This window comes from Linderina pennispora (assembly GCF_002104995.1).
Source record: "Linderina pennispora strain ATCC 12442 chromosome Unknown DL89scaffold_4, whole genome shotgun sequence".
NCBI lineage: Eukaryota > Fungi > Kickxellomycota > Kickxellomycetes > Kickxellales > Kickxellaceae > Linderina > Linderina pennispora.
This window is the reverse complement of record NW_024468252.1, coordinates 1,319,336-1,345,482: the sequence shown is the minus strand read 5'-3', so window position 1 is coordinate 1,345,482 and position 26,147 is coordinate 1,319,336. Positions and strand designations below refer to the sequence as shown.

General features: G+C 57.3%; 12 protein-coding genes across 12 annotated transcripts; 7 read left to right on the top strand and 5 right to left on the bottom strand.

Moving 5' to 3' along the window:
* Nucleotides 1–1,499: 1,499 nt before the first annotated feature.
* DL89DRAFT_266645 (ADC synthase) lies at nucleotides 1,500–4,150 on the bottom strand. Its single transcript, XM_040887158.1, has 9 exons — nucleotides 3,822–4,150; nucleotides 3,663–3,793; nucleotides 2,180–3,629; nucleotides 2,129–2,158; nucleotides 2,082–2,092; nucleotides 1,952–2,057; nucleotides 1,722–1,927; nucleotides 1,583–1,688; nucleotides 1,500–1,540 (listed from the first exon to the last, which is right to left on the bottom strand). The coding sequence occupies exons 1-9, from the start codon at nucleotides 4,137–4,139 to the stop codon at nucleotides 1,517–1,519; spliced, it is 2,382 nt and encodes a 793-aa protein (XP_040745183.1). The 5' UTR covers nucleotides 4,140–4,150; the 3' UTR covers nucleotides 1,500–1,516.
* A 1,665-nt stretch (nucleotides 4,151–5,815) lies between these two features.
* DL89DRAFT_266643 (LysM-domain-containing protein) lies at nucleotides 5,816–7,238 on the bottom strand (the record flags this gene model as incomplete). The annotated part of the gene is made up of 4 exons (XM_040887157.1): nucleotides 5,816–5,921; nucleotides 5,990–6,591; nucleotides 6,718–6,893; nucleotides 7,229–7,238. Coding segments are annotated over 4 exons (894 nt in total), but the record flags the coding sequence as incomplete, so codon positions are not given.
* A 251-nt stretch (nucleotides 7,239–7,489) lies between these two features.
* DL89DRAFT_266642 (uncharacterized protein) lies at nucleotides 7,490–8,587 on the top strand. Its single transcript, XM_040887156.1, is given in 5 exon segments — nucleotides 7,490–7,681; nucleotides 7,705–8,089; nucleotides 8,198–8,260; nucleotides 8,289–8,414; nucleotides 8,434–8,587. The coding sequence occupies 5 exon segments, from the start codon at nucleotides 7,635–7,637 to the stop codon at nucleotides 8,497–8,499; spliced, it is 687 nt and encodes a 228-aa protein (XP_040745181.1). The 5' UTR covers nucleotides 7,490–7,634; the 3' UTR covers nucleotides 8,500–8,587.
* A 203-nt stretch (nucleotides 8,588–8,790) lies between these two features.
* DL89DRAFT_277963 (HAD-superfamily subfamily IIID h) lies at nucleotides 8,791–9,751 on the top strand (the record flags this gene model as incomplete). Its single annotated transcript, XM_040889481.1, has 1 exon — nucleotides 8,791–9,751. The coding sequence occupies exon 1, from the start codon at nucleotides 8,813–8,815 to the stop codon at nucleotides 9,749–9,751; it is 939 nt and encodes a 312-aa protein (XP_040745180.1). The 5' UTR covers nucleotides 8,791–8,812.
* Nucleotides 9,752–10,011: 260 nt separating this feature from the next.
* Nucleotides 10,012–11,069, top strand: DL89DRAFT_283024 (trypsin-like serine protease; the record flags this gene model as incomplete). The annotated part of the gene is made up of 3 exons (XM_040889722.1): nucleotides 10,012–10,460; nucleotides 10,516–10,965; nucleotides 11,034–11,069. The coding sequence occupies exons 1-3, from the start codon at nucleotides 10,104–10,106 to the stop codon at nucleotides 11,067–11,069; spliced, it is 843 nt and encodes a 280-aa protein (XP_040745179.1). The 5' UTR covers nucleotides 10,012–10,103.
* A 131-nt stretch (nucleotides 11,070–11,200) lies between these two features.
* Nucleotides 11,201–12,791, bottom strand: DL89DRAFT_292103 (carboxyl transferase; the record flags this gene model as incomplete). Its single annotated transcript, XM_040890257.1, has 3 exons — nucleotides 11,201–11,704; nucleotides 11,743–12,126; nucleotides 12,153–12,791. The coding sequence occupies 3 exons, from the start codon at nucleotides 12,789–12,791 to the stop codon at nucleotides 11,201–11,203; spliced, it is 1,527 nt and encodes a 508-aa protein (XP_040745178.1).
* Nucleotides 12,792–13,011: 220 nt separating this feature from the next.
* Nucleotides 13,012–16,108, bottom strand: DL89DRAFT_321921 (uncharacterized protein; the record flags this gene model as incomplete). Its single annotated transcript, XM_040891309.1, has 8 exons — nucleotides 13,012–14,345; nucleotides 14,395–14,604; nucleotides 14,646–14,675; nucleotides 14,731–14,838; nucleotides 14,876–15,077; nucleotides 15,127–15,681; nucleotides 15,725–15,846; nucleotides 15,881–16,108. 8 exons carry the CDS (start codon nucleotides 16,106–16,108, stop codon nucleotides 13,056–13,058), a joined length of 2,745 nt encoding a protein of 914 aa, XP_040745177.1. The 3' UTR covers nucleotides 13,012–13,055.
* Nucleotides 16,109–16,581: 473 nt separating this feature from the next.
* Nucleotides 16,582–20,686, bottom strand: DL89DRAFT_204819 (uncharacterized protein; the record flags this gene model as incomplete). The annotated part of the gene is made up of 8 exons (XM_040884057.1): nucleotides 16,582–16,950; nucleotides 17,056–17,348; nucleotides 17,409–17,777; nucleotides 17,877–18,423; nucleotides 18,476–19,162; nucleotides 19,277–19,357; nucleotides 19,499–19,966; nucleotides 20,177–20,686. Coding segments are annotated over 8 exons (3,324 nt in total), but the record flags the coding sequence as incomplete, so codon positions are not given.
* A 1,585-nt stretch (nucleotides 20,687–22,271) lies between these two features.
* On the top strand, nucleotides 22,272–22,478 carry DL89DRAFT_292099 (uncharacterized protein; the record flags this gene model as incomplete). Its single annotated transcript, XM_040890256.1, has 2 exons — nucleotides 22,272–22,433; nucleotides 22,461–22,478. The coding sequence occupies 2 exons, from the start codon at nucleotides 22,272–22,274 to the stop codon at nucleotides 22,476–22,478; spliced, it is 180 nt and encodes a 59-aa protein (XP_040745175.1).
* A 1,382-nt stretch (nucleotides 22,479–23,860) lies between these two features.
* On the top strand, nucleotides 23,861–24,376 carry DL89DRAFT_130291 (uncharacterized protein). Its single transcript, XM_040883314.1, has one exon. It carries the CDS (start codon nucleotides 23,943–23,945, stop codon nucleotides 24,234–24,236), a length of 294 nt encoding a protein of 97 aa, XP_040745174.1. The 5' UTR covers nucleotides 23,861–23,942; the 3' UTR covers nucleotides 24,237–24,376.
* DL89DRAFT_130134 (uncharacterized protein) lies at nucleotides 24,054–25,123 on the top strand. Its single transcript, XM_040883313.1, has one exon. The coding sequence runs from the start codon at nucleotides 24,329–24,331 to the stop codon at nucleotides 24,962–24,964; it is 636 nt and encodes a 211-aa protein (XP_040745173.1). The 5' UTR covers nucleotides 24,054–24,328; the 3' UTR covers nucleotides 24,965–25,123.
* DL89DRAFT_130293 (uncharacterized protein) lies at nucleotides 24,937–26,076 on the top strand. Its single transcript, XM_040883315.1, has 2 exons — nucleotides 24,937–25,248; nucleotides 25,371–26,076. Exons 1-2 carry the CDS (start codon nucleotides 25,092–25,094, stop codon nucleotides 25,862–25,864), a joined length of 651 nt encoding a protein of 216 aa, XP_040745172.1. The 5' UTR covers nucleotides 24,937–25,091; the 3' UTR covers nucleotides 25,865–26,076.
* The last annotated feature ends 71 nt before the right edge of the window (nucleotides 26,077–26,147 follow it).

Here is a 26,147-nt window from a genome sequence, read left to right as displayed (position 1 = left end):
TGCGCGGCCATTGCTGGCAGTGCCTGGGATGGCTGACCTGTACCGCGAATGGTACAAGCTGGGCGCCGAATTCCACTACGTCAGCAACAGTCCCTGGCAACTGTATCCGTCGCTCGACGGCTTTTTCCACGAGAACAAGTTCCCGCCGGGCTCTGCCCACCTGCGCTCCTTTGACCCGAACGGCCTCCTGTCGGTCAGCAATTTCACCGGCACGCCGCAGATGAAGCGCGACACAATCGAGCAGCTGTTCAGCGTGTTCCCCAAGCGCAAGTACATTTTCGTCGGCGACTCGGGCGAGCACGATCTCGAGACATACACGGATTTGGCGCGGCGGTTCCCGGACAAGGTCCTGCGCATCTACGTGCGCGATTTGTTCGCTCCCCTGTCCGTGCCCTCGATCACGACGGATCTGGGCACGGCATCAAACTCGACCGGCGGGGTGTTGCACTATGGCGTCGTGGAGCCACTGAACAAACCGCTGCAGCAGGTGAGCAGCAACAGCAGAGGCAATGTCAGCAGCGATGATTTGTCGGATACCGCTGATCTGATCCAGTTTGGGGACTCGGACGCCGAATACGCCAGCGACGCGCCGTCAGTGTCATCGCAGAGACGCAAGCCCCCTGCTCCGCCGCCAGTGCCGCCCAAGCCCAGCCATCTGCGCAACTCGTCGCCATCCAGCACTTTTAACCACACGGCGCCGCCCCCGAAGCCGCCGCGCCCCCGGCCCTTCTCCGACCCCCCGGTGCCAGCGGTGGCTGTGCAACCCAACCAAATCCATGCCTCTGTCACAGCACCGCAGCCGCCGGCAGTGCAGCAGATGCGCAGCGAGCAGCCGATGCCCGGCAGCTGGAATAGCGGCCAGCCGAATGTTGTGCCAGGCACGTCATTGCCGCCCAACCAGGCCCCGTTCAATGTCGAGTATCTGCGTGAGCAGGCACAGAAGTGGATGGCGTTCTATGCACAGCAGTTCTATGTGTCGCCGACCCAGTCCTTTGCCAAGCATGCAGCAAAGTACCTGCCCACCGTTCAAGCGAACCCGCACATTATCCAGTACGACGCAATCCCGAGCGAAGCCGATCTGAATATGGCTGCTGCGCAACAGCCGAATCCTGCCCAGGCTGGCCCCGCATACGGCTCTCAGCCGCCGCCACAGTCGCACCGCAATATGCCGCTCGAGGCACATGGCCAGCCCGTGCCGCTGCACCTGGGCAGCGACCAGTCTTCAGGTGCGGGCAGCGGGTACGGCTCGCAGCAGGACCTCAGCGGAATGACATCGCGCTCTTCGTCCTTTGCCAGCTTCAACATCCCCGAGCCCCCACCAACCGAGGCCCAGCTTGTCAGGAACAGCCGCCGCCTGCAGCTCTGGAAGCGCTATGTCGACGCCACGCGCGGGCTGCACCCTGACGTGTGCCGGCTGTTTGTTGACGCCCAAGACATCAAGGCCGACACCACGCTGTTCAGCGTCCTGTTCCCGGCACATTCCGGCACACAGATTTAATATTCACCAATGTATTTCTTAAATCTGCCTGGCTCCAATGTACTGGTTGATTCCGGGCAGAATCGACTGCAGCTTGGTCTCGACCTCCGTCCACTCCTCCTCAGGATCAGACAGGATCGTCAGCGCGCCGCCTGCACCTGCACTTAGCCTGCTGCCTCTCCGATCTACCACCGCTGTTCTAATGACCACGCTCCAATCCGCTTCGCCGTGAGCAGAGAAATACCCCAGACATCCCGAGTATACACCGCGCGGCGTCGCCCTCTTCTGTTGATCTCTCTCGAGCCCGTGCAGAATCTGCAGTGTGCGGCGCTTTGGCGCGCCGGTCATCGAGCCCGGCGGGAAGCAGTGGGCCAGTGCCGCCACATCGCCCACATTGCGCCTGATCTGCGCTCTCACCGTTGTCACCATCTGGTGCACCGACGCATACGTCTCAATTGCCATCAGCCGCGGAACCTGCACGCAGCCGCGCTCTGCGATCCAGTTCAGATCATGCCGGATCAGATCGACAATCATCAGGTTCTCTGCCCGCTCCTTGACGTTCTCCTGCAGGCTTTTTGCCCTGCGCGCATCCTCGGCCGCCCACACTGCACGGCACTTTGAGCAGCACGCCAACGCGGAATGCCCGCACACAGTGGGCTTCGGGTCGCGCCGGGCCGTGCCCTTGATTGGCTTCATTTCCACCCACCGCTCGCCCGAATCAGATGCTTGCTCGATGCGCAGGAACCGCTCCGGACTGCACGACGCCAGGCCCATTTTGATATCGGGAAAGTACATGAGCGCTCCATAGGGCGCCGGATTGCGTGCCCGCATGAACTGGTACAGCTGCTGCATGTCCTGCGCTGATCTAACCGGCGCAAGGTGCTGGTCAAGCGCAATATGGAACTGGTTAGTCAGACAGATCTCGTAGGACTCGCCCTGCGCAATCCAGTCCTTGGCCTGGCGGATCTCAGAAATATACGTGTCCCGTGGCATAGTCGGCTCCAGGCTGCTCAGCGCGTTACTATACTGGGGAGTGGCAGCTGCTACAGCTGCAGGCTCTTTGCATGATGCTGCCCACGATGAAATCGACTGCACTTGCTTAGCAATCCACTGCATTGCATCGTCACCTGTTCCCGCCAGCTGATATACCCACGGGGCGGTGCACGCATCCCCTGTGCTCGTACCATTGGGAGTGTGCGGTATGCTGTTAGCCAAGGCAAGAATGAATGCACGAGGGGGGTCGCACCGGTGATCCAGCACCACGCACCGATCAACAAACGAGAGCTGCGCATCAGGCAATCTGCCGTCTTCTTCGTTGACAAACACAGGGTCCTTGTGTAAGGGATCCTCTGCGACTGTCTCTGACTTCATCTCGTACCCGAAATACCCGACCCACCCGCACCGGAACCCTAGTCCTCTTAGCTCGTCGTCCAAACGGCGGTCCTGCGCACACCACTGCACGTCAGCAGGCCGTCCCGAAATCTGCGTGTCATTAGCAATCGACTGCATCCACGTCCAGAAACTAACCCCGTCGGCTGCTGGCAAGTGGTGCTTGTCCAGTTCACGATGCTCCTGGCCAAACTCGGGAAACTGGACAGCGCTGATTTTGCGATCATGGACTGTGTACCGGACGGTCGCACTGTGTGTGGACCTGCCCGAGGCCATCACCGATATGTTGCTGTTGGCATCGCCTGCCTTGGCGCTGTCAAGCCACAGGGGCATGTCATCATTACCATACAGGTGCTGAAACAGCCTGCTGCCGATATCCGTGGGCTTCTGAACTGATCCGAGATCGACCACATCGGCAAAAAGCGAAAACCGAGGCTGCCTTGGTGAATGCACCGAGTTGCTGTTCCACACCTTATCGTCCAGCGATAGCAGCGACATAGCCTGCACATGGGCGGGAATCGGCCCTGGCTCCTGCTTGCCAGCGAACCACTCGGTTATGCGGTAAAAGTTGTCAAGGATGCGCGCGCCGTACTCGGAACAGATCGACTCTGGGTGGAACTGCACGCCATACAGGGGCAGGCTTCGGTGCCTGAGCGCCATGATATCCGATGTTTCGACTGTCCTCGCGCCCTCTGCACTATCCGCACAAACCGTGCCTGTAGCCCGCGCCAAAACCTGCAATTCCTCCGGAAAGCCCTCCCTTCTTATCATCAACCGTTAGCGAATGGTATCTGACGACCTCGAACAGATCGGGGACGCCGTCAAACAACCCGGGCTCATCAGACCGTGCCTGTGGCTCAACCTGGACCTTGCTCGTCTGCCCGTGGACTGGTACCAGACAACGAACAATAGACGCACCGAAAATCGCTGCAATCCCTTGGTGCCCCAGACACACGCCCAGTAGGGGCTTGAGGGAACTGCGGATCAGCTCCTCGCATATGCCAAAGTCCTCTTTGCGCGACGGGTTGCCGGGGCCCGGCGATATGATTACGTTATCAATGTGGGGCAGAATCTTATCACGCACTTCTTCCCACGAGTACTGGTTATTGCGGATCACAATAATGTTCGACTGTGCGTCTTTGTGTGCGCCATGGCTCTGTACCAGAAGTTGCAGTAGATTGAACGTGTACGAGTCGTAGTTGTCAACAAGCAGCGTCCGAAGCCGCCGCGGTTCGGGTGGGCTGGTGGCGGCAATATCAGAGATCGAGGGCATAGCAGGATAACAGTTTAGAATAAAAATGAATTTAAAGAGAAAGGAGAAAAGCGAGGAACTTGATCTCGAGAGTCCACACCGAATAAGCCCAGGAGGGTATTTCGCCGCTCACCGATGGTCATCGAGTTCCGTTGGTTTTGGGGGGCGCAAATTCACAATTGGTAGTGGGATTGGCTACCACTGATACGGCTGCGGCTCACTGGCTCGGTGGCGCAGAGTGTAAAAAAGGGCACGTGGGAAAAAGTTGCAAAACGCAGATTCGGGTATAGCGCGAGTCAGGCTACTTGCCGGTGACAGAGAATATGATGGCTGGCATCTTTGGGCAGACCGTAGAACGAGTGTCAGGCATCGAGATTCAAGGTAAGCATGCGATACTGATGACGCGTATGTTACCCTCCATGTTCTTGAGGCCACTGAATTGATTAGTTTATCAAGATAGCCAGAGTGACAGAATATGCAGAATGCCACACCTGTGCTCACAAGATACATATCAAGCAGCATGTATTTCTTCCAGGTTTTAGAGGTGGCACAAGGGTCTAGCCAAGACAAACTACATAGTGATTGTGCAGGTCATCGTTTGTGGTATAGAAACCTCGACTAGCCTGTTCACTTCGAAACCCTGAAAGTACTATGAAAGAAGCATACTAGTTTACTGGAACTCAGTCTCCCCACTATAATTGCCCAGAGCAATCCGCTGCTGCACACATTTCATCTACTATGTTGATTCAATACACTTGTAGAGTCACAGTAGCTGTACATGGCTACACATTCCTGATATGTGTTATCACAGGCCACGATTAATTGACTTTTCATCTTGATCGTTGAGTCATAGACGCCAATACATCATATGGACAAATCAAACATGTCAGAAGGTTACAAGCGATACAAGTGGAATGTAGAGCGGGCTGAAACACTCGAAGATATATATGTTGAGAAAGTGTGAAGGAGTGCAGAAGGGCACTAAGTAGAAAAATATAGAAGAAAGACAAGAAGGATCCGGCTTGGTATTGGACTGGGTAGCAAAATATAAAGAGAAAATAGAACAATGAAATGAGGAAAATCTAATTCTGATATGCCGCAGTGTGCACACTGGTAGATATAGTATGCTCTTCGGGGAGTCATTGGTTATTAGTAGTTTGGCGGTGTATTATGAATTAGCTGTGGAATCCAGGACCGATCCAAGTGATCTCTCCACAGAAGCTATTTTATACTGGCACGCGAGTTCGGCTATCCAAGTTATCAAAAGCTATCCCCAAGGTGCTTGAATTGATAGGTATCTCATAGTGCAGTATGTGTGATGTCACTAGCGCAACCCCCGTGTGGAGCACAGGCAACCGCGGTGAATGGCGGTTTTTCAAACGCACAAAATATTTGGAAAAAAATAGAAAGCTATAGTGGTGAGCGATAATTGCAGTTTGACTGACAGCCTGTTCCAGGGGCGCCATAAGAGATGGTGCAGAAACTATCATCGAAACCACAGAAACCCCACATGGAACAGCAAAGGTTGAAGGCACATGTGAGATTGCCTTTGGATTCGAGCCCACATTCCACCTGTGGGTTGGCATCAGGGAAGAGGCGGTATGCCCGGCGACAGGCAGACTTTGGTGTTGATTTGCAGGTTCTTGCACCCGGACCAGCGCCAGGTGTTTCTATTCCAGCCCTCGATCTCATCGGACTCCGATCCCGTATGGCTGTCCGATTGACGTGCATGTTTCACCGGAGCGGATGCGGTGCCATGCGCAGACACCTTTATCGTCGGGTGCTAGCTTATTTATGGACGGGCTTTGCGGGACTCAGGCACAGCACCTGGCCTGGGTATAAGCGGTTGCAGTCAATATCCGGGATTGTACGAGAGCAGATCGACCAGATAGACTTGGGTGCGCAGCGAGATATCGTAGCATGAGTCACCACTGACAACAGTGTAGAGTTTACAGGAGCTGGGCGCAACTGGTATGCTAGGAGTAGTTGGCGTTGGTGTGACCGAGCCAGTGGGGCTGCCGGACGAACCCGACGGCAAACAAAGACGCTGACCGACTTGCAGGCCCTGGCAGTTTAGCCCTGGGTTATATGCCTGCAGCTGTTCCAGGGAGATACCGATGCTGGCGCCAATATACCAGCACGAGTCGCCGGATTTGACTACATATTCGCGGCATGCATTGCCAGGCTGTGTAGGGGATGGGCCAATGGAGTTACTCGGTGGGCTCACGCAGACCCTCTGGCCAATTAGCAGGCGCATGCAGCTCATGTCGGGATTCCAAGCGGCGAGCTGTTCCATGGTAATGGAGTTGGTGCGAGCGATAAGCCAGCACGAGTCGCCGGGCTTCAATGTGTAGATTTGGCAACTATTCGATGGTGGTACGATTTCAGCAGGCAGTGCTGGCTGCTTTATGCTTGAGGACAGGGATAGCGGCAGGGCAGTGAGCTCGGCGCGGATGGATTCGAAAGGATGAGGCTTCGATGTTGCCGTAGGGGGAGTCTAGGGGGTCTAGGGAGTCCTTCTGACTCGCCGAAATCATCAATTTCGCCTAGCATATATTCGGAGCTGATGTAAAGCGATTCAGGACTGTCAAAGAGTGACTCGTGGATCAAAAGCAAGCGACTCAGGATCAAAAGTGAGCGACTCAGGGTTATCGTAGGAAGACGCATCGGCAGCGAGCACTGTTACCGCTGCAGAGAGGGCGAGATCATATTCAGAAGCAAGTGGTTCGGCTCCCGACAGGGCCGGTGCGTCAGTGGAGAGCACAGACGCACTTCCTGATAGCAGAGACTCGGCAGCAGGCAGCGCCAAAGACAAAGAAAAGAATGAACCTCATAATAACGACCTTCCTGGGCAGAAAAGAATGTTAAGGCGATTCTGAGGTGTCGTAAAGGGGTTTTTCCTTAAAAGTGAAAAGCAAGAGCGTAAGGAGTGACAGGTGATGATTTTTGAACATATTTTTACCGATGCTATAATATAGGATTACATGGGGTTACTGCGTATTGTATTAAGACACGCTGTATGCGAGAATATATTTAACCGCGGCCATATTATGCATATCGTTATGTGTGGCATGATATTGGTCAATATTGAATAAAATGTGCGACCACACCTGCATTCATGTATGAAGACTGGGACATGCGCTGGTGTAGGTGATGTAACATAAAATAATATTGGTGGAGATGCCGCAACAACCTATCATAAGACACAAAACATGTGGATGCGCGGAGAGGAGTGGCGGTTCAACCGACACGTGTACTGCAAAACGACTGTCAATTCTGTTTTGCCGTATAAGTGCAGATCCACACAGAAAAAAGCCACTATGGAATCCCCATTCCCTTGTGCGCAGCAAGATCATACCAGTAATTTTCTTGTTATACTGGAGTGAAAGAGAAATGGGCAGCGAGGCAGAACACGTACGCAAACTAATGCTTGAGATCCTCGACTCGCCCGAAGCCCTGACATGTGATGCAATACTCCTGTCGGGCGGACTGGACACGTCCATCGCGTCGGAAGCAATGCTAGCGCAGGCCAAGCACCGGGCGCAGCTCGCGCATGGCCTCACGTTGACCTATTGACCCGCAGCAGAGCCCGGATTTGTTTCCGCGAGCGCCCGAGGACATCAAGTACGCGCAAAAGGATTGCGTCCAAGCTTGGCCTCACGCACCACAAGCTGACGCCTTCATTGGAGGACTTGCTGACCGGTGACACCATGCGGCTATGCGTTCGCGTGCTGCGCACATTCGACGGCATGGGGCTGCGCAACTCGGTAGTAATTGCCTACGCTCTGCAGGTTGCCAAGCAGATCGGCTGCCGCCGCATCTGCACTGGTGACGGCGCCGACGAGCTCTTCGCCGGCTACTCGTTCATGCACAAGATGGAGGACACGGATTTGCGCAAGTACACCGAGAACATGCTTAGGACCATGCAGTTCTGCGCGTTCCCCCTAGCCAAGGAGCTCGGCATCCAAGGTGTGGTCGCCGTACCTAGGACCAGCGCCTGATTGACTACGCAGTGTCGGAGAACGGCGGGCAGCGGGCAAACAAGATTGGCGAGTTCCAGGGCCATGATGCATGGGAAGCTGGTGTTACGGCAGGCGTTCCCCGAGGTTGTCTCGGCAGCTCGCGTGAAGGAGCCGATTGAGGTGGGCTGCGGCACAGCGGTCATGCCAGGGGTTCATTGCCCAGCGTATTTCCGATGGCCAGTTCGCCGAGGAGGCGAGGGAGGCCCTGGAAAAGTATGATATTGTGGTGCGCGACAAGGAGCGGCTCGCGTACTTCCGCACATTCAGAGCCGAGGTGCTCGATCCGGCCCGAGGTGCTGGGCCAGATGAGCCGCTATGGCTCGGATGCATGCCCGGACTGCAAATTTAGGACTCCGTGATGGCACCAGCTTCTGCAGTGTCTGTGGACTGTATCCCGCGCGACCGATTACCAAGGACTGAGGGGAGGGAAGAACAATACTGTGACGCAAGCAGCTCCCTTTAGCCCACGTGGTGCAGGGGCTCTCTCTCCCTTGCACTTTTTTTCTATCTTTTATTTCATTCAAATTCACATACAAGTAATGAGCGTCAATTTGCCACAGAAGCGACAGCTAGCGGACGAGCAGCCTGCCACAGAAGGCAGTATTGTCGAGAGCAGTACATCTGACACCAGGGCGAGCGACCCGGAAGCGAAATACAAAGAGGACCGACGAGATGGCGCGCTCGTCGCTATCTCTGGTAGTGACGTGGCAGGGGCGCACATACCCGCTGCGGATTTCGCAGTACGCAACCGTAGTCTCCGTGAAGGTTCTGCTGGAGGAGCTGACCGAGGTAGAGGTGGAGAGCCAGAAACTGCTAGGCCTGGTGAAGGGCCGGCTGCCAGCAGACTCATCGACATTGTCGGAGCTGTCGGTGGCGGACGGCACGCGCGTGCGCTTAATGGGGACGCGGGCAGCAGACAAGCTGCGGGCACGGCGGGCCGAGGAGGTGGTCGTGGAGGAGGACTATGTGCCGGACCGCTCGAGCCGTGTGGTGTCGACGGACCATGGCGAGAAGCTGACGAATCTGGTTTTGACGGCCGAGGTGCGGGTGATGAATGCGCCGCGGGCGGGCCGGCGGCTGGTGGTGCTGGATCTGGACTACACGCTGTTTGACTGCAAGAACGTGTCGGGGGATATCGCGGACATGGCGAGGCCCGGGCTGCACGAGTTTCTGGCGGCTATCTACCCGTTCTACGATATTGTGATATGGAGCCAGACCAAGTGGTTTGTGGTGGAGAGCAAAATCACATTGCTGGGGATGCTGGCAAACCCATTGTATCGGGTCACGGCGGCTCTGGATATTTCGACGATGTTCTCGGTGACGGCAGTGCGGAATGGGCGGACGGTGGTGCACCAGGTGAAGCCGCTGGAGTTCATTTGGCGGCGGCTGCCGATGTACCATGCCGGGAATACGGTGCACGTGGATGACGTGAGCAGGAACTTTGCGCTGAATCCGCAGAATGGGCTCAAGATCCATGCATTTAAGCGCGCAGACCGCCGGCCACGGCGCGATCGCGAGCTGTTTGCATTGGCCGAGTATTTGGTGCGCATTGCGCAGCTGGATAGCTTTGAGGAACTCGATCACTCAAAGTGGAAGACATATAGGGGCTAGAACAGCGTTTTTCTGAATATCTTCTAGGCCTTTGTATGAATCCCCAGTTCCTCCTCACCGATCCCTTTTTTCGCTGCTCACACCGATGAGCTTCGCTAGGAAACTGCAGGTCAAACCTTTTTAGAGAGCAAGAAGCGGCAGATCGACGAAGCAAAACAGGGGCGAGATGTTATTTTTGAGGCCTTCCTGTATATATGCTGTTTCCAAACCCGGCGTGTATCGGAGACATATCTACCCGATCCTTCAGCTTAGTTCGGAATCTTTATCTTCATAGTCCATTTTTGTATTAAGGTAGTGTCAGCCCAGCAAAAAGGCCGTAGTTTTCCTGTAATATTGATAGTATCCACAAGCAATGCTATTGTCGCTATTTCTGGCGGTGCTTGGGCTAGCAGTGTCATCTGCGCAGCAGCTTCCACACGACATTCACAAGGGGCGGGTAATCGGGGGCACAAGCGCGGGCACCGGGGTCTACCCGTTCGCAGCCTTCTTAATTGTTAACGAGGGCGGCGGAACCTCGGCCTTCTGTGGCGGGACCATCATTGACCACCAGTGGATTCTGACCGCCGGGCACTGTGTGGTGGCCGAGGACGGCGGCAACAAGCTCACCAACAGCTCCCTGCCGCTGTGGGCGCACCGGCGCTCAGGCCACCGGTGGCCGAAGAAGACCAAATCGGGCGGCTACCCGGTCATAAGCAACAAGAATATTGTGGTGGGCGTCGGAAACGCCAATATCGCCGACATGCAGACGTACAAGGTCAGCGAAGTGCATGTGCATCCCGGACCTGAACCTGGACTACTTTGACAACGACATTGCGGTGCTGAAACTGCACAGTAAGCTCAATTTCGATGAGTTTGTGCAGCCCATTCGCATTGACACCAACTCGGTGCAGGACGGAATGACTGTGACCGGCATCGGCTGGGGGAAAACCAGGCTCGACCAGACCGTCACCTCGGATGTGCTGCAGCAGGTCGACCTGACCATCGGCAATGAACCCATATGCTCTGCCATCAGACCACGGTTTGACTCCAATAACGGCAATTACATTTGCGTGTCGACGCCCGATGGCAGAGATACGTGCTCAGGCGATTCGGGCGGGCCGTTGTTGCGTCGGTGCAACGATGATTTGTCTAGCACCGGCATTCAGGGCACCGGGCCCTGGGTGCAGCTGGGGATTACCAGCTATGGCGATAACGTGGGGCACTCGGACGAGGCCGTGTGTGCGGCCACTGATGGCGCCGGGTTCTACACGCATGCGGCTAAGTACCTGGACTTCATCTCCAGCAAGACGGGGATCTCCAGGCCCAATCTGGTCGGTGACTGCAACGGCGGTCATATTGAATACGGTGGCGGCGACAACGCTGGCCATACAACAAAGATGTCTATGTGGATGCTGCTAGTGGTGATTGCATGTAAGCTACTTTGAATATATTTCTCGGTTCAGTTACTTTTTAGAGCGGCATGTTGTCGTGCTTCTTGGCTGGATTCACCAGCTGCTTGGAGCGCAGAATCTCCAGCTCCTCGATGATCCTCCGCCTAGTGTCCCTGGGCTGGATGATGTCGTCCAGGTATCCGCGCTGGGCGGCCGGCAGAGGGTTGGCGAACAGCCTGTTGTACTCTTCCTCGGCCTTGGCGCGGCCCTCCAGGTCCTTGCGCCAGAGAATCTCGACAGCACCCTTGGCACCCATGACGGCCAGCTCGGCCGTAGGCCAGGCCAGGTTGACGTCGCCGCGCAGCTGCTTTGAGCTCATGACGCACTGGGCACCGCCGTAGGCCTTGCGGGTGGTCACGGCGATCTTGGGCACAGTGGCCTCGGCGTAGGCATACAGGAGCTTGGCTCCCTCCCTGATAATGCCATTGTGCTCCTGCTGCGTTCCGGGCAGGAACCCGGGCACATCGACGAACGTCACCAGTGGGATATTGAAGGCATCGCAGAAGCGCACGAACCGGGCAGCCTTGACCGACGCGTTAATGTCCAGAACCCCGAGGACACCAGCGGCTGGTTGCCGACGATGCCGACCGACTGGCCGCCGACGCGGGCAAATCCGACGACGATGTTCTTGGCGAACTCGGGCATGATCTCAAAGAACCGCGCATCGTCAACGACGCGCTTCACCACATCGGTGATATCGTAGGCCTTGGTCGAGTCGCTAGGCACCAGGGTGTCCAGGGCAGGGTCGGCGCGGTCGACGGGATCGGCAGAGAACCGATCGAGGGCCTTTTCGCGATTAGACTGCGGCAGAAACGACAGCAGCTCGCGCATCTGCGCCAACGCCACCACGTCGTTGTCGAATGCCCCGTGGGCGACGCCTGACTTCCTTGCGTGCACAGACGACCCGCCCAGCTCCTCCTGCGTCACCGTCTCGTTCGTCACCGCCTTGACCACAGTCCTGGTCCGGTGACAAACAAGTACGACGTGTCCTTCACCATAAACGTGAAATCCGTCAATGCCGGCGAATACACAGCACCGCCGGCACACGGGCCCATGATCAGCGAGATCTGCGGCACCACGCCCGACGCCAGCACGTTCCGCTGGAAGATCTCCGCGTAGCCAGCCAGCGAGTCGACTCCCTCTTGGATGCGCGCACCGCCCGAGTCGTTTAGCCCGATGACCGGCGCTCCGGCCTGCATTGCGCGGTCCATAATCTTGCACACCTTCTGCGCAAACGTCTTGCTCAGGGAGCCGCCGAATGCCGTGAAATCCTGCGAGAACAGAAAGGTCGTGCGGCCGTTTACTTTGCCCACGCCAGTCACCACTCCATCGCCGGTCAGTGTCTGGCTCGCCATGCCAAAGTCGTGGCATTGGTGCTCGACGAATGCGTCGTACTCGCGGAACGTCCCAGGGTCCACCAGAAGCTCGATGCGCTCGCGCGCTGTCAGCTTGCCCTTGGCATGCTGCGCCGAAATGCGCTTAAGCCCGCCGCCCAGCAGCGATGCTTGGCGCTTGGCCGAAATCCGCGATTGAATCTCGCTGCCCTTGGTCGACGCCGTCGCGTAGCCGCGGAAAGTGTGGTGGAGGCGGGGGAGGTGGTTGCGAAGCATAGGTGTATTAGAAAAGAAAAAAAACAATGGATGGGAAGAGATGTGGAAATCTGCCAGCAGCTGTTATCTGCACTTCTCACGGGCCGCCTTTTAAGCCCGCCGGGGCCCTATTCCGCCCCGACGGCATGGGAAAAAGGCAGCGAGTTTGTTTCCCACGAAAGTGATAACGACGATTGTTTGAAATGTGCTAAAAGCATAAAAACACCTATTGCTTCTGCCCCGTACGGCGGCTGGCCCTGCTGGCCATACGGAGACTGTTGCTGGCTAGTTGCCTGGCTGCTGGCCATACGGAGACTGCTGCTGGCTAGTTGCTGGTTGCTGGCCATACGGAGACTGTTGCTGGCTAGTTGCTGGTTGCTGGCCATATGGGGATTGCTGCTGGCTCGACACTGGCTGCTTACCGTACGGGGATTGCTGGCTGGCCGCTGGCTGGCTAGTCACAGGCTGCTGCACATACGGGTTAGACACCACAGCTGACGTCGGCCCCGCAGCATCCGAGTTGTTGGCATGTGGCGATGCGCTGCCCACTGACCCCGCCTGCTGCTGCACCCACGCCGCCGTGTGCTCGTACGACGACGAGTAGCTGCCCGAGCTCCTGGCAGGCAGCCCGTCGCCCGCCTGCGGCTGCGTCGCAAGCGCCGAATACGGCGGCGGTGGTGCACCTGCATCGGTGTAGCCCGGAATGTCATAGTCGTACTGGTCGGCATTGGCTGCCGCCTGTGCTGGCTGGGTCTGCACTGGCTGGGCGGCCATTTGGGATCCACCGGCTGCCTGAGATCCGCCAGGGGCACTGTGGTCGCGGTACGACATGGCTTGACGCAGCGGCTGCGGCTGTCCCTGCTGCGCATACTGCGGCTGCGGTGGCGCCTGGTTCGGGCTGAGCGGCGGGGTGTAGTTCAGTGGCGGCACGTTGATCATATACGAGCCGGTGCCCACCGAGTTCTCGTGCTCTGCATACACGAAGAAGATTAGCCCCGGGTCGCGCTTGCCGTTGTTGTCCATGACGCTCTCAATGCCCGCAATGTATCCGCGTCTCGCAAGGATCTTGGTCGACGGCGGCACCGTGCCGTTGACATCCTGCTCGAACGTCTTGTACAGGCTCTCGCCCGTATGCCCATCAAACGGCTTCTCGCGGCTGGCCATACTGTACGCCTTGTGCGCCAGGTAATCCACCGGCGCCTGCACCAAGCCGGACACCGTGATCTGGATCATCGACCGGTAGTCCGACAGGAACCCGCGCTGCTCGGGGAACCGCCGCGGGTCATACCGGCTGTCCTTGAACGAGTAGAAATGGCCCGACGACAGGCAGTTGACGTGCCCCGAAACAAACGTCACCCGGCACGACTTGCTGCGCGCAAACTCCTGCAGGCTGTTGACCAGGAACTGCCGCTCGGTGCTGTGTGGCTGGCTCGCCCAGAACTCGTTGAACCGCACGCCGGTCTGCGACTCCCCGAACCGGCCTTTGCCCAGCATCTCGCTGCGCCCGCTATGCTTGCCTCCGACCATCGACAGAAGCGTCGACAGCCCTGCAGAGTTCGCCCCGCGCAGCACTTGCTCGAAAATGCTGGTGTGCGGAAACACCACCGGCGGTCCCTGCCACCACAATCAAATTGCACACGGTCTCTGGCAACGTGTTGTGGATTGCGTGGAACAGCGTGTCGTAGTCGCTGCGGTCGATGATCCCCGGAACTGTGCGTCCTGTGCGCGTGTCCAGCGACAGCAGGGCTGTGAACGGCCCCAGCCTCTTCAGCGAATGGTACCCGTCGCCGTAGAACCCGTGCCCGCTGTGCGCCAGCCCCGCAGTCGTAGTGGCCTTGGAACAACGCAAAGTACTTGCTAGCCAATCGCCCCCACCCCCTGCATCACCGCCGACTGCTGCAGCGCCTGCGGGTACGAACCAAACCCGGAGAACACGTCTCCGTCGGCTGTGAATGAGTACGGAATCGATCGAAAGCAGCCGCGCAAACTCCTGCTGCCCCTGCAGCTCAGACTGCTCCCGCAAGTCCACCCCGAACCACTGCCGCAGGTACGCCAAAAGATACCACCGCTCCACGGCCGCCTGCCATCTCGCCTGTCCACTTGACCTGCACTCTCGACCGGTCGTTGCCACCGGGCTGGATGAACGGCGCCAGGACGTACGCGCAGTCATCCCACACGTTGTCGCCGTCAAACTGCCCGCCTGTACCCACCCACACCAAAAACGGGTTGTCGCGGTGCTTCCCGGCCAAGTCGGTGATCACCGGCCCTGACCCACGCATCGAGTACCGGATGTTCTCGGGAACCGACCTGGCAAAACTGGTTGTTGCTGGTGATGCACATCCGCCAGTGCGTCGACTGCGCAGCTACCCGGAACTCGTATGTGGGCTTGGCGGACGGCGACTGCACCGAGTACTCGTCGGCGCCCCACTTTACTTGGTACTTGACTGAGCGCTCCTCGGTCACATGCAGCGGAATCGTAATATCCGCCCGCCAGAACGTGTACTTGAACGTCGGCTCCGTATACAGTGCCACTGCCTGGAAACTCTTCGGCTTGCCCGTCCCCGGCCCATGCACGTTGTCATCCCACACTTCAATCACGGGAATGTGCATGTTGGGGCCTGCCGACGCCGCCGGCCCTGCTGACGACGATGTGCTTGCCAGGACATTGCCGGCGGGTTCACCGTGTGTGGCAGCAGCGACTCGTTCGTCATCACCATGACCGACCCCTTCCACTGCGCGACTGGTCAAATCTATATCCACAAACTGCAGCATCGGGCCCACCAACGCCGGCAGCTGCAGCGGCCTCTGAGCCGCCACCGGGCTGCTCGCCGTCTGTGTCGGACGGAACGGCATCGGCGGTGGAGCCTGCCCCGCTGGAATATACAGGAGCTGGAGCTGGTGGAGCTGGAGCCTGAGCCGGTGCTGGAGCCGGCGGGCCGTAGCCGAGCGCATACCCGGCGCCGCTAGAGGCCGGCGGATGCGCTGGCGCTGCAGTCATTTGCGGCGAGCCGCTGGAAACAATGCCTGCATGCTGACCTCCGCTGGTCACGCCGTACCCCGCGCCATATCCAGCCGACTGTGCGGGAGCCGACGAATACGCTGCACCGTACGCCTGCGAGCCAGGCGGCGGTGTCGCCGCCCCGCTGTTTAGCTGCAGGTTCGCCAAAGCGCGCCTGCGCGTGCGCCAGATTGTCGGTCCCCGGAGTCGATGCCGCTGGGTAGCCAGGGGCCATGCCTGGGCTGGAGTAGGCAGCTGGCTGGCTGCTGCTGTCGCCAGGGGCGATGTCGTTGAACGGGTTGTTGGGCGAGAACGTATCGTTCTGCTTGCCTGAATCCATTGCTATAAATTTAGAGAGCTATTTTGAAATAGAAGAGTATGAAAAAAAAAAAGAGAAGAGAAAAGCTGAGAACAGACGAAACGAACCCAAGAGTCACAGGTCTGCCTGCATTAATGCGCCTTGGCCAGCACACACTCCCAAGCTCAGCAGGCTACCACAGGTGAAAGAAGGGCTGTGCCTGCGCTTGATTTTTAGCTCCTATCCCCTGACCCTCGGCTGTTCCTCAACCACCTCGGGAAAACAGCGCCAAGGCTCGTACTCTATTTTTAGTGCAGCCGTGACAGGCTTTCCACCAGCCGCACTACATACTCAGCCCCAACATCCTCGCGCTTGGCAATATTCGAAATCGCCTGGCAGCCAAGAACCTCCACGTCACATTCGCCCTCAACTCTTGCGAATCCGGCGCAGCTGCGGCTCTTCATCCGCCACTCGGCCCTATCCACCCGGGCATCGCCCAGCAGCAGGCTGCCGCCCGTAACCACCAGCTCCTGCATTTCCGCCGGCAGGTCCAAAAACCTCTCGATCAGGTCGCCGTCCAGGAATCCAAAGGCGCGGGTCTGCCGCTGGCCTGTATGGTAGGCGCGCCATTTATCGTAGCTCCACATGCCGGCGGTCGGCAGAAGGTGCGCAAGGTTCGTCTGCAGCCGGTCGAGGATCCGGCCCAGCTTGCCGTCTTCAACAGAGGCAATCACGCCGACTGCGCCATGGATCGTTCCAAAGACCAGCGCGGGGCGGAAGAGCTCCGGGAACTCCGGATCAGGGATATCCATGACCAATGAGCCTGTGCGCATGCAGTTGACCATATCGCCCAGATGCCAGCGGCCCTCAACCGCCAGATGCTCCTCGCTGCTGCGCGCTGCCCGGTACAGATTGCTGAACGCATCGGCCACCACCAGCCGCTCGGTACGCACATCCTGGAACACCCGGTCGTAGTCGGATATCTTCACCCGCCCCGCCATCTCCACCTCGTCGGCAATCCGCTCCGGGAACATCCGCATGAGGTTCTGCGCCAGTGGTGCCGGCGCCGTGGCCACCGATGTCACCCATGATGATGCGTAGTCGCGCGTCACAGGCACCAGCCGCCGCTCCGTCTTGCTGTCAGCACTGGTCTCTTCATACTTGTACATGGACACTGACGACATCAGATCGCCGGCTGCCACGTAGTCGCCGCTGACTGTCAGCGATACCGTCACTATCTGCGTCTGCTGCGAATACAAAACCACCAGCTCGTAGTCGGCATCTTCGGCACACACCAACCCAGCGAACTCGCGCACATTAGGCGCCGCCAGTGCTTGCGCACGTCGCTGCCAGCCCAGCAGAATCACGTGGTTGTTGACTGCCGCCAGCACCATGCCGCGGAACGCCCGCACCGCATACACTGCCCCGTGAGCTGTGAAGCTGCCGATGAGCCGCATGCGCTGCCCATCCCACTGCATTGCCAGGATGCGCCCGCGTCGCGCATCATCCTCGTTCGGCATCACAATCGACGTGCCCAGCACAAACACGTCTGGCACCCCGTCTGCTGCTGCCCGCCCCGTGCGCTCCAGGCCTGCCAGCGAGGCCACGCACAGGCTCTCGGGCAGCTCATATGGCCGCAGCAGCATCGACGCCTGCACATCCATTGTCTGTGCATCGACCACCGAGAACCGCCCCGCCTCGACCGGCGGCGCTGACGCCAAAGACGCGCGCAAATCAACCGGCTCCCCCACCTGCGGCTCGCCCGTCTCCATCGGCCCCAGCGCCTCCCACGCTGCCAGGCCAGGCGCACTGCCCAGCGAATGCACGGTCGCCAGCCCAAACATCCCCATGCCCACATTATGCACCACGCGGTGCGGCGCTGCCCACTTTGGCAGCGGTGTGCTGCGGATGTGTAGCTTCTGCACTGGATCAATTGTGCCAATCGCCAGCTGCCCGGGCATCGCCAGGCACAGCGCGTCGGGGAAGCTCTGCGACGCGATCGGCGCCACATGCATCACCTCCGACGCGTCCACGTTCGCATACATAAGCTTGCCCTCCCCTGCCTCGCTGCTACGTCGTTCTGCCCCGCGCCGTCCTGCAAACAGCACCGCCGAGTGGTCGCCTGCCGCAAACACGCTTGTCGAGCCGCGGCTCGCAAACGCCGTCAGCCGGATCGGCCGCGCTCCCAGCGCAACGCTCTTGTGCTCGCTAACAAACCAGTCAGAGCCCAGCTGCCGCACCGCGAAATGGTGGAGCCGCCCGTCCCCCAGCCCAACCAGAACATACCGCGTATTGCCTAGCATGCACATAAGAATCGACCGCGGCAAATCGCACCCACTCGATGCTGTTGGTGCGAGCTGCACTGGCTCAGCGAACGTCCCGATGCGCATCCCCAGGGAGATTCCGGACCGGGTGCGTTTCCAGGCTTGGCAGCTGCAGAAGCTGGATGTCGTTGGTGCCCCAGAGCCCGATGGCAACCAGCGATGAGCGCACCTGCCGCCTGTCCCACGAATGCACGTCAATGCACGAGACATACTGCCCGAGCTCGCGCAATGCCACAGGCACAATACTCGTGCCCTGCACCTCCAGATACCCGACAGCCTTGCCATCAACCACCACTGCAATCTGGTCGCCCGAAACCGAGGCAACGCTGATTGGAGCGCCGCTCTCGGGCGTCCACACCGCACGCTGCTGCCACCCAGCGATGCCGATCAGCGTGACTGCGGTCGGAGTAACCTGAATAACGTGGTTTTGGTCCCCTGTCAGTCCAACTGCCAGCGTCAGCTCGCTGGTGCGCCAGCCCGGCTGCGGGCCGCTGCCAACATCCAGCTCGTTCATCTCAATCTCCCTGCCTGCGCTAGGCTCAGTCCACCCCAGAACCAGCGTCTGGTTGAACAAGCTGAGCACCAGCACCACCTGCTCCAAGTCCGGCGTGCCCCTGGCTGTGAACGACCAGACACCCAGCAGGCCCTTAATGTCGAGCCCTGCAATGCGATCAATGCCCACCCCGTTGCGTACCATGCGCAGACTGGGCTTGTTGCGCATGCCCGAGCACGTCACTATGCTGCCATGGCTGCTGGACGCCAGCCCGCTTCCCTGCTCACTGTCGATGGCCATTGGTGATTGCGAGTGATTCCCCGGCTCGCCCTCCATGTCTGCTGCCTCGTTCGCCACCCGCTGCTGCTCCTGCTGCTGCTCGCCCATCCCGACTACGCACAAATCCATAATGGGCGCCAGGTTCTGGAACGACTCGAGCGGCTCGACAAATGTGTCCGCATCGACCTTTGTTGTCTGCTCCACTGCACTTGTGCCAAACACATTGGACAGCGGGTGAGCATTCAGCGCGTCAGTGGCAAACGACCACGGGTCAAGAGTGGCTGCGCCCGCTGTCTCAATCTCCTGCGCACTGAGTGCCTGTATGTGCAAGCGGACCAGCTGCTGGTCGCCGAAATGCGAGCCGACGTACAGGCACCCGTCCGACAGATACGTGAGGCTGGAGGCAACCGAGATTTCGCCCATTCGCTCCACATATAGGTCCTTTACTTTGCTCGCTGCTCCGCTTGCGGACTTTAACACAACCAGCGACAGCACCCCTTCGTCGTCGGCTAGCAGCAGCCGCTCGCCCTGCTCCCGGTCGATCCACTCCCACGCTGTCACGCTGGCCGCGCGCATCGACATGCTCAGCATGGGCGTATTCTGTGCCACTACCGCAACCGAATCGTCGCCGATTGCCAGGACCGCGCCATTCGTCAATGCAACAATATGCGATACGGTCTGGTCCACAGGCTCGCTGGTCCAGAGCGACACAAGCTGCATTTCGCTCTGTGCCTCGCCAACCCGGTAGACGTGGATCTGCCGCGTCATATTCGCGTCCTCATACAGAACCGCCAATGCCGGCGGCTGCTTGCCTGATGTGCGCAGGAACTGCATATCAAGCACCTTCAGCTCATGAATATACTGCACAACCGCCGGGTACAGTTCGCCGCTGCGCACCGCAAACGCGACCGACTTGCCCTTGGAGCTGCCCGCAGGCGCGTCAAATTCACTGCCCGCACGCGTTTCCTTCAGATACTCCGGGACCACGAGCCCGCCTATGATCTCCTCACGAACTGCATATGGCCACTCTTCGATCCCCCCACTGCTGGCCCGCCGCACCTGCCCGCCGGCACTGCGCACCGACCCACGTCTCGCCTGTCCGCCGGCCATCTGGAACAAATGCACTATCCCTTGGTACCAGTACATGGCAAGCATGCGCGACTCCGGGTCGACCGTCACGAGGCACGCCTCGATTGCCGGCCGCCCCGTCCGCTCCACAATCTCGCCCGAGCTCTCCGTCACAAGTGTCTGCGCGGCCGCGTCCCATGAGAGCACCGCAAACTGCTGCTTGTCAGAAGTCACCAGGACAAGTCCTGTCAGACGCCCCGTCGGATGGAAAAAGTGTAGCGATGTGATGCGTCCGTACAGTGCCTGCTCGGTCACAAGCATTAGCCCGTGGCTGGTCTGTGTGTGAATTTCAAGCCGATTGCCCTTGGCCACCACCAGGTTCGTCTCGTGCGGTGCTACAAACGCCCCGCTGACGCTCGCTGTCACCGAGCTGGCCTTGTGTGCCGAGACCACGTATTGGTATTGCATATTAACAAGAAGTATATTTTTTTTTGAAGGTGCAAGGTAGAACGAGAGGAACGGAGACTGACGAAATGCCTGCGAATGCTGCCAAAAAGGCAAAATGCTGGCATCCAAAAAATAAACCACTTGAGCCGAAATGCTGAGCCCAAAAGCCAGCTGATGACTCGAATCCGGCTCAGTTCGAGACACTTGCTAATTTCTAGCTGTGGACGCCTGCATTTTTTTATTCCGCGCTGCTTTCGCCTTTGCCGCACACGTAAGCCTCTACCGTTTTTGCCTTTACATCACCATGTCGTCGCAGATCACCGCAGTGTACACCGACGCCAACGACGCCTCCAAGGAATTCACAGTTGCCAGTGCTGAGATCAATGACATCAAGGGTCTTGTTAGCGCGCTGCAGGCGACCCAAGCTGACGTCAACGCCAAGCTGACCGAGCTAGTTGACGCCGAGAAAGCCCGCAAGGCCGAGCTCCTCGAGAAAACTGAGACCAAGCGGCAAAAGGCAAACTAACTTGTTTTCTAATAAACCCCCGTCTACCACCCTCTAGCTTGACCATTGACGCCACTACGTGACATTATACGAAAGCTGCCGAAAGCAATTGCCGTATCGATCACACCTCATATATTTCTCATTTGCCCGCTACTGTATAATGTCCAGGATGAATGCACGATTTGCCGGCACATTCAGCACGAGCGATATGCATGATAGGTGGGCAGCGTTTATGTACCCCCATTGTGTGTGGTTGCTTTCGGCCACTTGTCTGGAGAAGCAGGTGGTGAAGTGTGGGCCGGATTTCCCAAAGCGGTTGTTTTTTTCTGACCCAGGAGACGGCAGGCGCTCCTTTTGTGCACGTTGGGATGATGCATATGCGTGATGCATGTTCTCACATTGTTCACTACGTTCGGCCAGAGAAAGAACCCGGATAACAACCCAGGAAAAGAGAGAAGGAACGAGGTAAATCTAGGCTATCAGCTGGGCGAGATGCCTGTTCTCCTGAGTAAAAAACAGGGCACAAGGCCAATCCTTCTTTATGCTTATCCGCAGTCGCTTTTTCTTCCTGCACGCGGTGGCATCACCCCAGGGCAGTGGATGGCATCACCGGCACTCTTTTGGAGTACTAAAATAGAGCAGCAACCTGGACGGGACTTGCATCACCCGTATGTCAGCAACCCAAGCACAGGCAAAAAGAAGGCGTGTGTCCCGTGGTTAGCCGCACTCCTCCTCCTTCCACAGAACTGCCGCCTACGTGCAGCTATAATTTCCGTCTGCATCCCATGGTGCTCACAAGGTCGCCGCCCGCTTTTTTTCCTTCTTCATGCTGCTCAATAGAGAAGAATGGCCAAGAAAAGTGACATGCTTGGCCCTCTCTCCCTCCTCCCTGGCATTTAAAACCTCCTGCATGCGGTGTTCTTTTTGTGTTTTCAAGGGCTATAGCTGATTTTCTCTTTCTTTCCTCGCCATCTTCGCGGTATACGTGATAAGCAGACTTTCTCATTTATATAGCTAATGTACGACCATCCGATATCTCTCTCATTCTTACTCTCAATCATGCCACGGTGCAGCCTCTGCGACCGCGAGATGAGCAGCTGGGACCAGTACTTTGACCACGTCACATTTGACCAATCGCACATCCAAAACGGGATCGCTGCCGCCGACCTGTCTGAACACGCTCCCGAGCACATCAACCTAAAGTCGAGCCTCCAACCGACCAAAAAACTCGTTCCGCAACAGCCCGTGTACGTGCACACGCCGGGCCGCTATCCACAGGAAATCGCGTCGCTCTAAAAGCACTCTGCAAAAAACCACAACAGCCTCCGTTGCGCCTGTTTTGTACTCCATGTTTTCTTGTACTTTTTGAAATCTTGCTGCTGTAAATTAGATACTTCTTTGGCTCATTTTTGGCTCATGCCAAGCGTCTGCGAGCCTGTTTTTCCCTTGAAGGGGCTTGAAATGAAGGTCGTGCTGGTGACCTGTGACATAGAACCAAACAAATGCGGTAATCTAGCTCTTCCAGGATTAAAAGGCCCATATATCACATGACAGCAGATGCAGGTGTGAGCCACACAAGGGTCGGCTCTGAACCCGCTCCGCAATTGCAGCAGACATACACACAAGCGGAGAACCTGCTACGTCAAAGCACCTGCTCTGTTTGCAGAAACCAATGCGCAGGCGCCTGCCAAATTCAGTCTCGCAAAAATACCCTTGTCAGCATCAGCGCATGCATCCCCCGCTTGTCATCCTAGTGCGTCTGTGTAGGAGGGATTGCCTGGGGCCTGCTCATCTAAGCAGCCACGGGTATCTTCTCGCACGTTCGCCAGAACTAAGAACACCAGCAGCAAAGATGCGGGTTTGTAACTCTTCAGTGCGCGCGCTTTGGCGGCTATTATACAATAACATCTGGTCACGACATGGGATTGTCCGAATAAGAGTGAGCAGCCTTGTTGCAATAGCGCAAGGTCACCTGGGCATACATGCAGTTTATTCTACAATTAGTCCCCCGCTTGAGCTCCTGCCTTCGCTTCCCTCCAAACGCTCCTTGGAATCATGAACGCCGGCATTCTTGCTTTTCTAAAACGGCGCATGTTTTCTCTGACAATAACAGTCCAGGACAGTTAGAACAGGCAGATGGGGACTGATCGGTTTGTGAGCAGCAGCGCATGCAGAGCTTATTTATTGGAAAGAACATGGATGATGTGTGAAGCACTGCATGGGAGACAGCCACTTCTTGTCCAGCCCCGTTCCCAAGAGAGTATTGTTTGCAAAGGACAGCCAGCCATACCGTGGAAGAAGAGACCGTGCGATGCTCTTGACACTTGCAACTTTATATCTGTTCATTTTCGGCTAAAGCTGCATCTGGGTATTGACCGAAACCCGTCTACCTGCCTAAGGTTTGCTATATTTGCAATCACCATTGCAATGGTGATTTTCGCTGGTGCTGCCTTCAATTGTAGTGTACATTCCCAGTCAAAAAAAAAAACTGTCACGTTAATTGCTTTTTGCATGGTGCAACGAGGAAAGGATAGGCGTATTGGGACAATAGCAATGTCTCTCAATAAAGTCACACCACGAACTGCACCCAATTGAACTATATATAAGGCCTGGGACCAGGCAACCAAACCAGCAAGACAGCGCCTGTGCCTATTAAAAGCAGCTTCTCTGCCCACCTCTCTTTGCCTTCTACCGACATACCTCCTTATTGATCTATCGCTGTACACACATCACGTACTATTGTATTCTATTGCGGGCAAAATGTCGGAGCACATCAAAGCGCTTGTTGCACGCGCCCTTGCCGTTGGGCCAGAAAACCCGCAGCAAACCGTCGGCGCAGCCTTTGCGATTCTCAACAGCAAAATCAAAATCACGGTCATGGCATTCAGCCTTGCTGGCAGTCTTGCTGGAGCCATGGTTCTATTCCTGATTGCTGTTTTCTTCTGGCGTCGCTCACTGGTCCAACCGCACCTCGCTCCGCCTGATCTTCTTTATCTCTCTAATGGACAGCGTCCTCGGCTTCGTGCAAATAAAGGACCTGGTGAGGGGAAATAACACCGGCTGCCGCGTGTTCTACTTCTTCAACGGGTTCATCACATACACGAGCATCTACACGTCCACGTGTATTGCGGCCAACCTGACACATCATGTTTTTGCGGCCCAAGCTGAAGATCCCGAGCAGGTACTTGGAGATTCTCTACTTTGCAGTCCCAGTCATGGCCGCCCTCATTCAGTTTGCAACTCTAACAGGCATCGCGGGAAGCGGGGGATACTGCTCGGCCTTTGAGCCCTACCAGCCCGGGACTAAAAGCTTCACTGTGTTTGTGGTGTGCGCCTACTTGCTCCTCCCAGGACTCTGCCTCTTATACAACCTTGTTACCGTTACTCGCGTCGTTCTGCTGCTCTTGAGGAAGCAGAGTGAAATCAGCAAGACGCTGAGCAAGATTTCGGCCGAGAGCCAGGCGCTCCTGTCGAACGGCAGGGACGATGGAAAGGGCCGCGCCAAGATGCGCCACGAGGAGCAGCGGCTCAAGGCTGCCCGCAATGTGTACAACGCCGCCATCCGCATTCGCCCTGTACCCAATTGCACCGCTGGCATGGTTCTGCTTCAACATCGCGTACTACCACATCCAGTACCACCTCACCATGACATTCAAGAGCGACATCTCAAAGTTTGTCACGATGCAGCAGATGGCGTGGTTCTCGCAGGCGACTATCGTGTTTGCCAACTTTGTGGTCTTTGTCAGCGATCCCTCGGTTGCCCGCGTTCATCAGGGAAGTAGCCAAGGCACTGGCCACCAGGTTCCCGCGCCTGGCCCGTCGCAATGATGCTAGGGTCGGTCCTAACCAGACCATCGACTCTGATTCATCGCACAACCAGAGCGTGAACGCTCCAGACACTGCACACCTATGGATACCCACGAGTCCAGCTACCATTTGTCTTTCCCAGAGCCCAGCGACGAGGAGTCTGCAGTCTACGCACATTCGACCGCTGTAGACAGCAGCTCAAGCACGCTGCTCCACCGGAATTCTATCAGCCAGACGGATGCCGACAGTTTGCTATCACGTATGTAAGACTCTTGTGCTATATTCATTTTTCAATGCTAATTTGTCTCTACGCAAAGAACTCATCCTCTTCTATGTTCTGTGGGTCCACGTCCTCCCCTGTCTCATCGCCGCTGGCTTCAGATCCAGACTCGGCAGCCTCCTGGCCACTAGCCAACGACACGCTGCGCAGAAGCGACCGGTTAGCGCGGCGAATCGTCTTGCGGTCCTCAGCCTTGACCCTTCTCGGGTCCTTTGGCAGATCGCCGTTCTCCATGGCCACCGCGATCAGCTCGCGGATCTTGGCCTGCTGCTGCTTCGCCTCCTCGGGCGTCTTTCGATGGGTCGGTTGGGTACAACGAAATGTACTTTTGCTCATCCGGGTAGTATGTCGTGTAATTCAAGCTGATCATCAGTTCCTCCACAGCATCCTCGTCCCCCTGCTTCTCTGCCTTGGCCAGCTTGCGCATCACCTTCTTGCGCTCAAAGAATTTGACGTGGTGGTACCGCTTCGCATTCTTTTTGTTTACCTCGGCATTCGTCATCTGCTCCATGTGCACGTTCAGCGCCTTGATCCGCCGCTCCAAGCTCTACTTTCTTCGTCGACGGCAGGGTTGCGCGCTGTGCAAGACGTGTAATATCACGCAGCTGTTTCTTGCACGCCGATACGCTGGTCGGCAGCTTGCGCTCAGTCAGCTTGTTCGTCAGCTGCTTGCGCTGTTTTGTATACGGCCGCGATCCTGTGTCTCCCCTCTCAGCGCTATCATTGTTATATCTGGGCATGGTGCGTATGTCGTAGCAGAACTGTGCAATGTAGGAATGGTGAGTAGAATAAACAAAGGGACGGCTTGTAGAGAAGAGGCTGGGCCAGTGACAAGCTAAGGGGTGGAAAAACATTTTAGAAATTGAGGGAAAAAATAT

Excerpts from the sequence above, each read along its gene's own strand:
- DL89DRAFT_266645 (XM_040887158.1), bottom strand. The coding sequence starts at position 4,139 with ATGCCCTCGATCTCTGATATTGCCGCCACCAGCCCACCCGAACCGCGG. Across the intron at positions 3,630-3,662 it reads TCCCCGATCTGTTCGAGGTC|AAGGGAGGGCTTTCCGGAGG; the intron begins GTCAGATACCAT and ends GTTGATGATAAG. Across the intron at positions 1,541-1,582 it reads CTGAGGAGGAGTGGACGGAG|TACATTGGAGCCAGGCAGAT; the intron begins GTCGAGACCAAG and ends GGAATCAACCAG.
- DL89DRAFT_266642 (XM_040887156.1), top strand. The coding sequence starts at position 7,635 with ATGCTAGCGCAGGCCAAGCACCGGGCGCAGCTCGCGCATGGCCTCAC. Across the intron at positions 8,090-8,197 it reads AGGAGCTCGGCATCCAAGGT|CTGGTGTTACGGCAGGCGTT; the intron begins GTGGTCGCCGTA and ends ATGCATGGGAAG. Across the intron at positions 8,261-8,288 it reads GCGTGAAGGAGCCGATTGAG|GGGTTCATTGCCCAGCGTAT; the intron begins GTGGGCTGCGGC and ends CGGTCATGCCAG.
- DL89DRAFT_130291 (XM_040883314.1), top strand. The coding sequence starts at position 23,943 with ATGTCGGAGCACATCAAAGCGCTTGTTGCACGCGCCCTTGCCGTTGGG.
- DL89DRAFT_130134 (XM_040883313.1), top strand. The coding sequence starts at position 24,329 with ATGTTTTTGCGGCCCAAGCTGAAGATCCCGAGCAGGTACTTGGAGATT.
- DL89DRAFT_130293 (XM_040883315.1), top strand. The coding sequence starts at position 25,092 with ATGGATACCCACGAGTCCAGCTACCATTTGTCTTTCCCAGAGCCCAGC. Across the intron at positions 25,249-25,370 it reads TGCCGACAGTTTGCTATCAC|ATCCAGACTCGGCAGCCTCC; the intron begins GTATGTAAGACT and ends CGCTGGCTTCAG.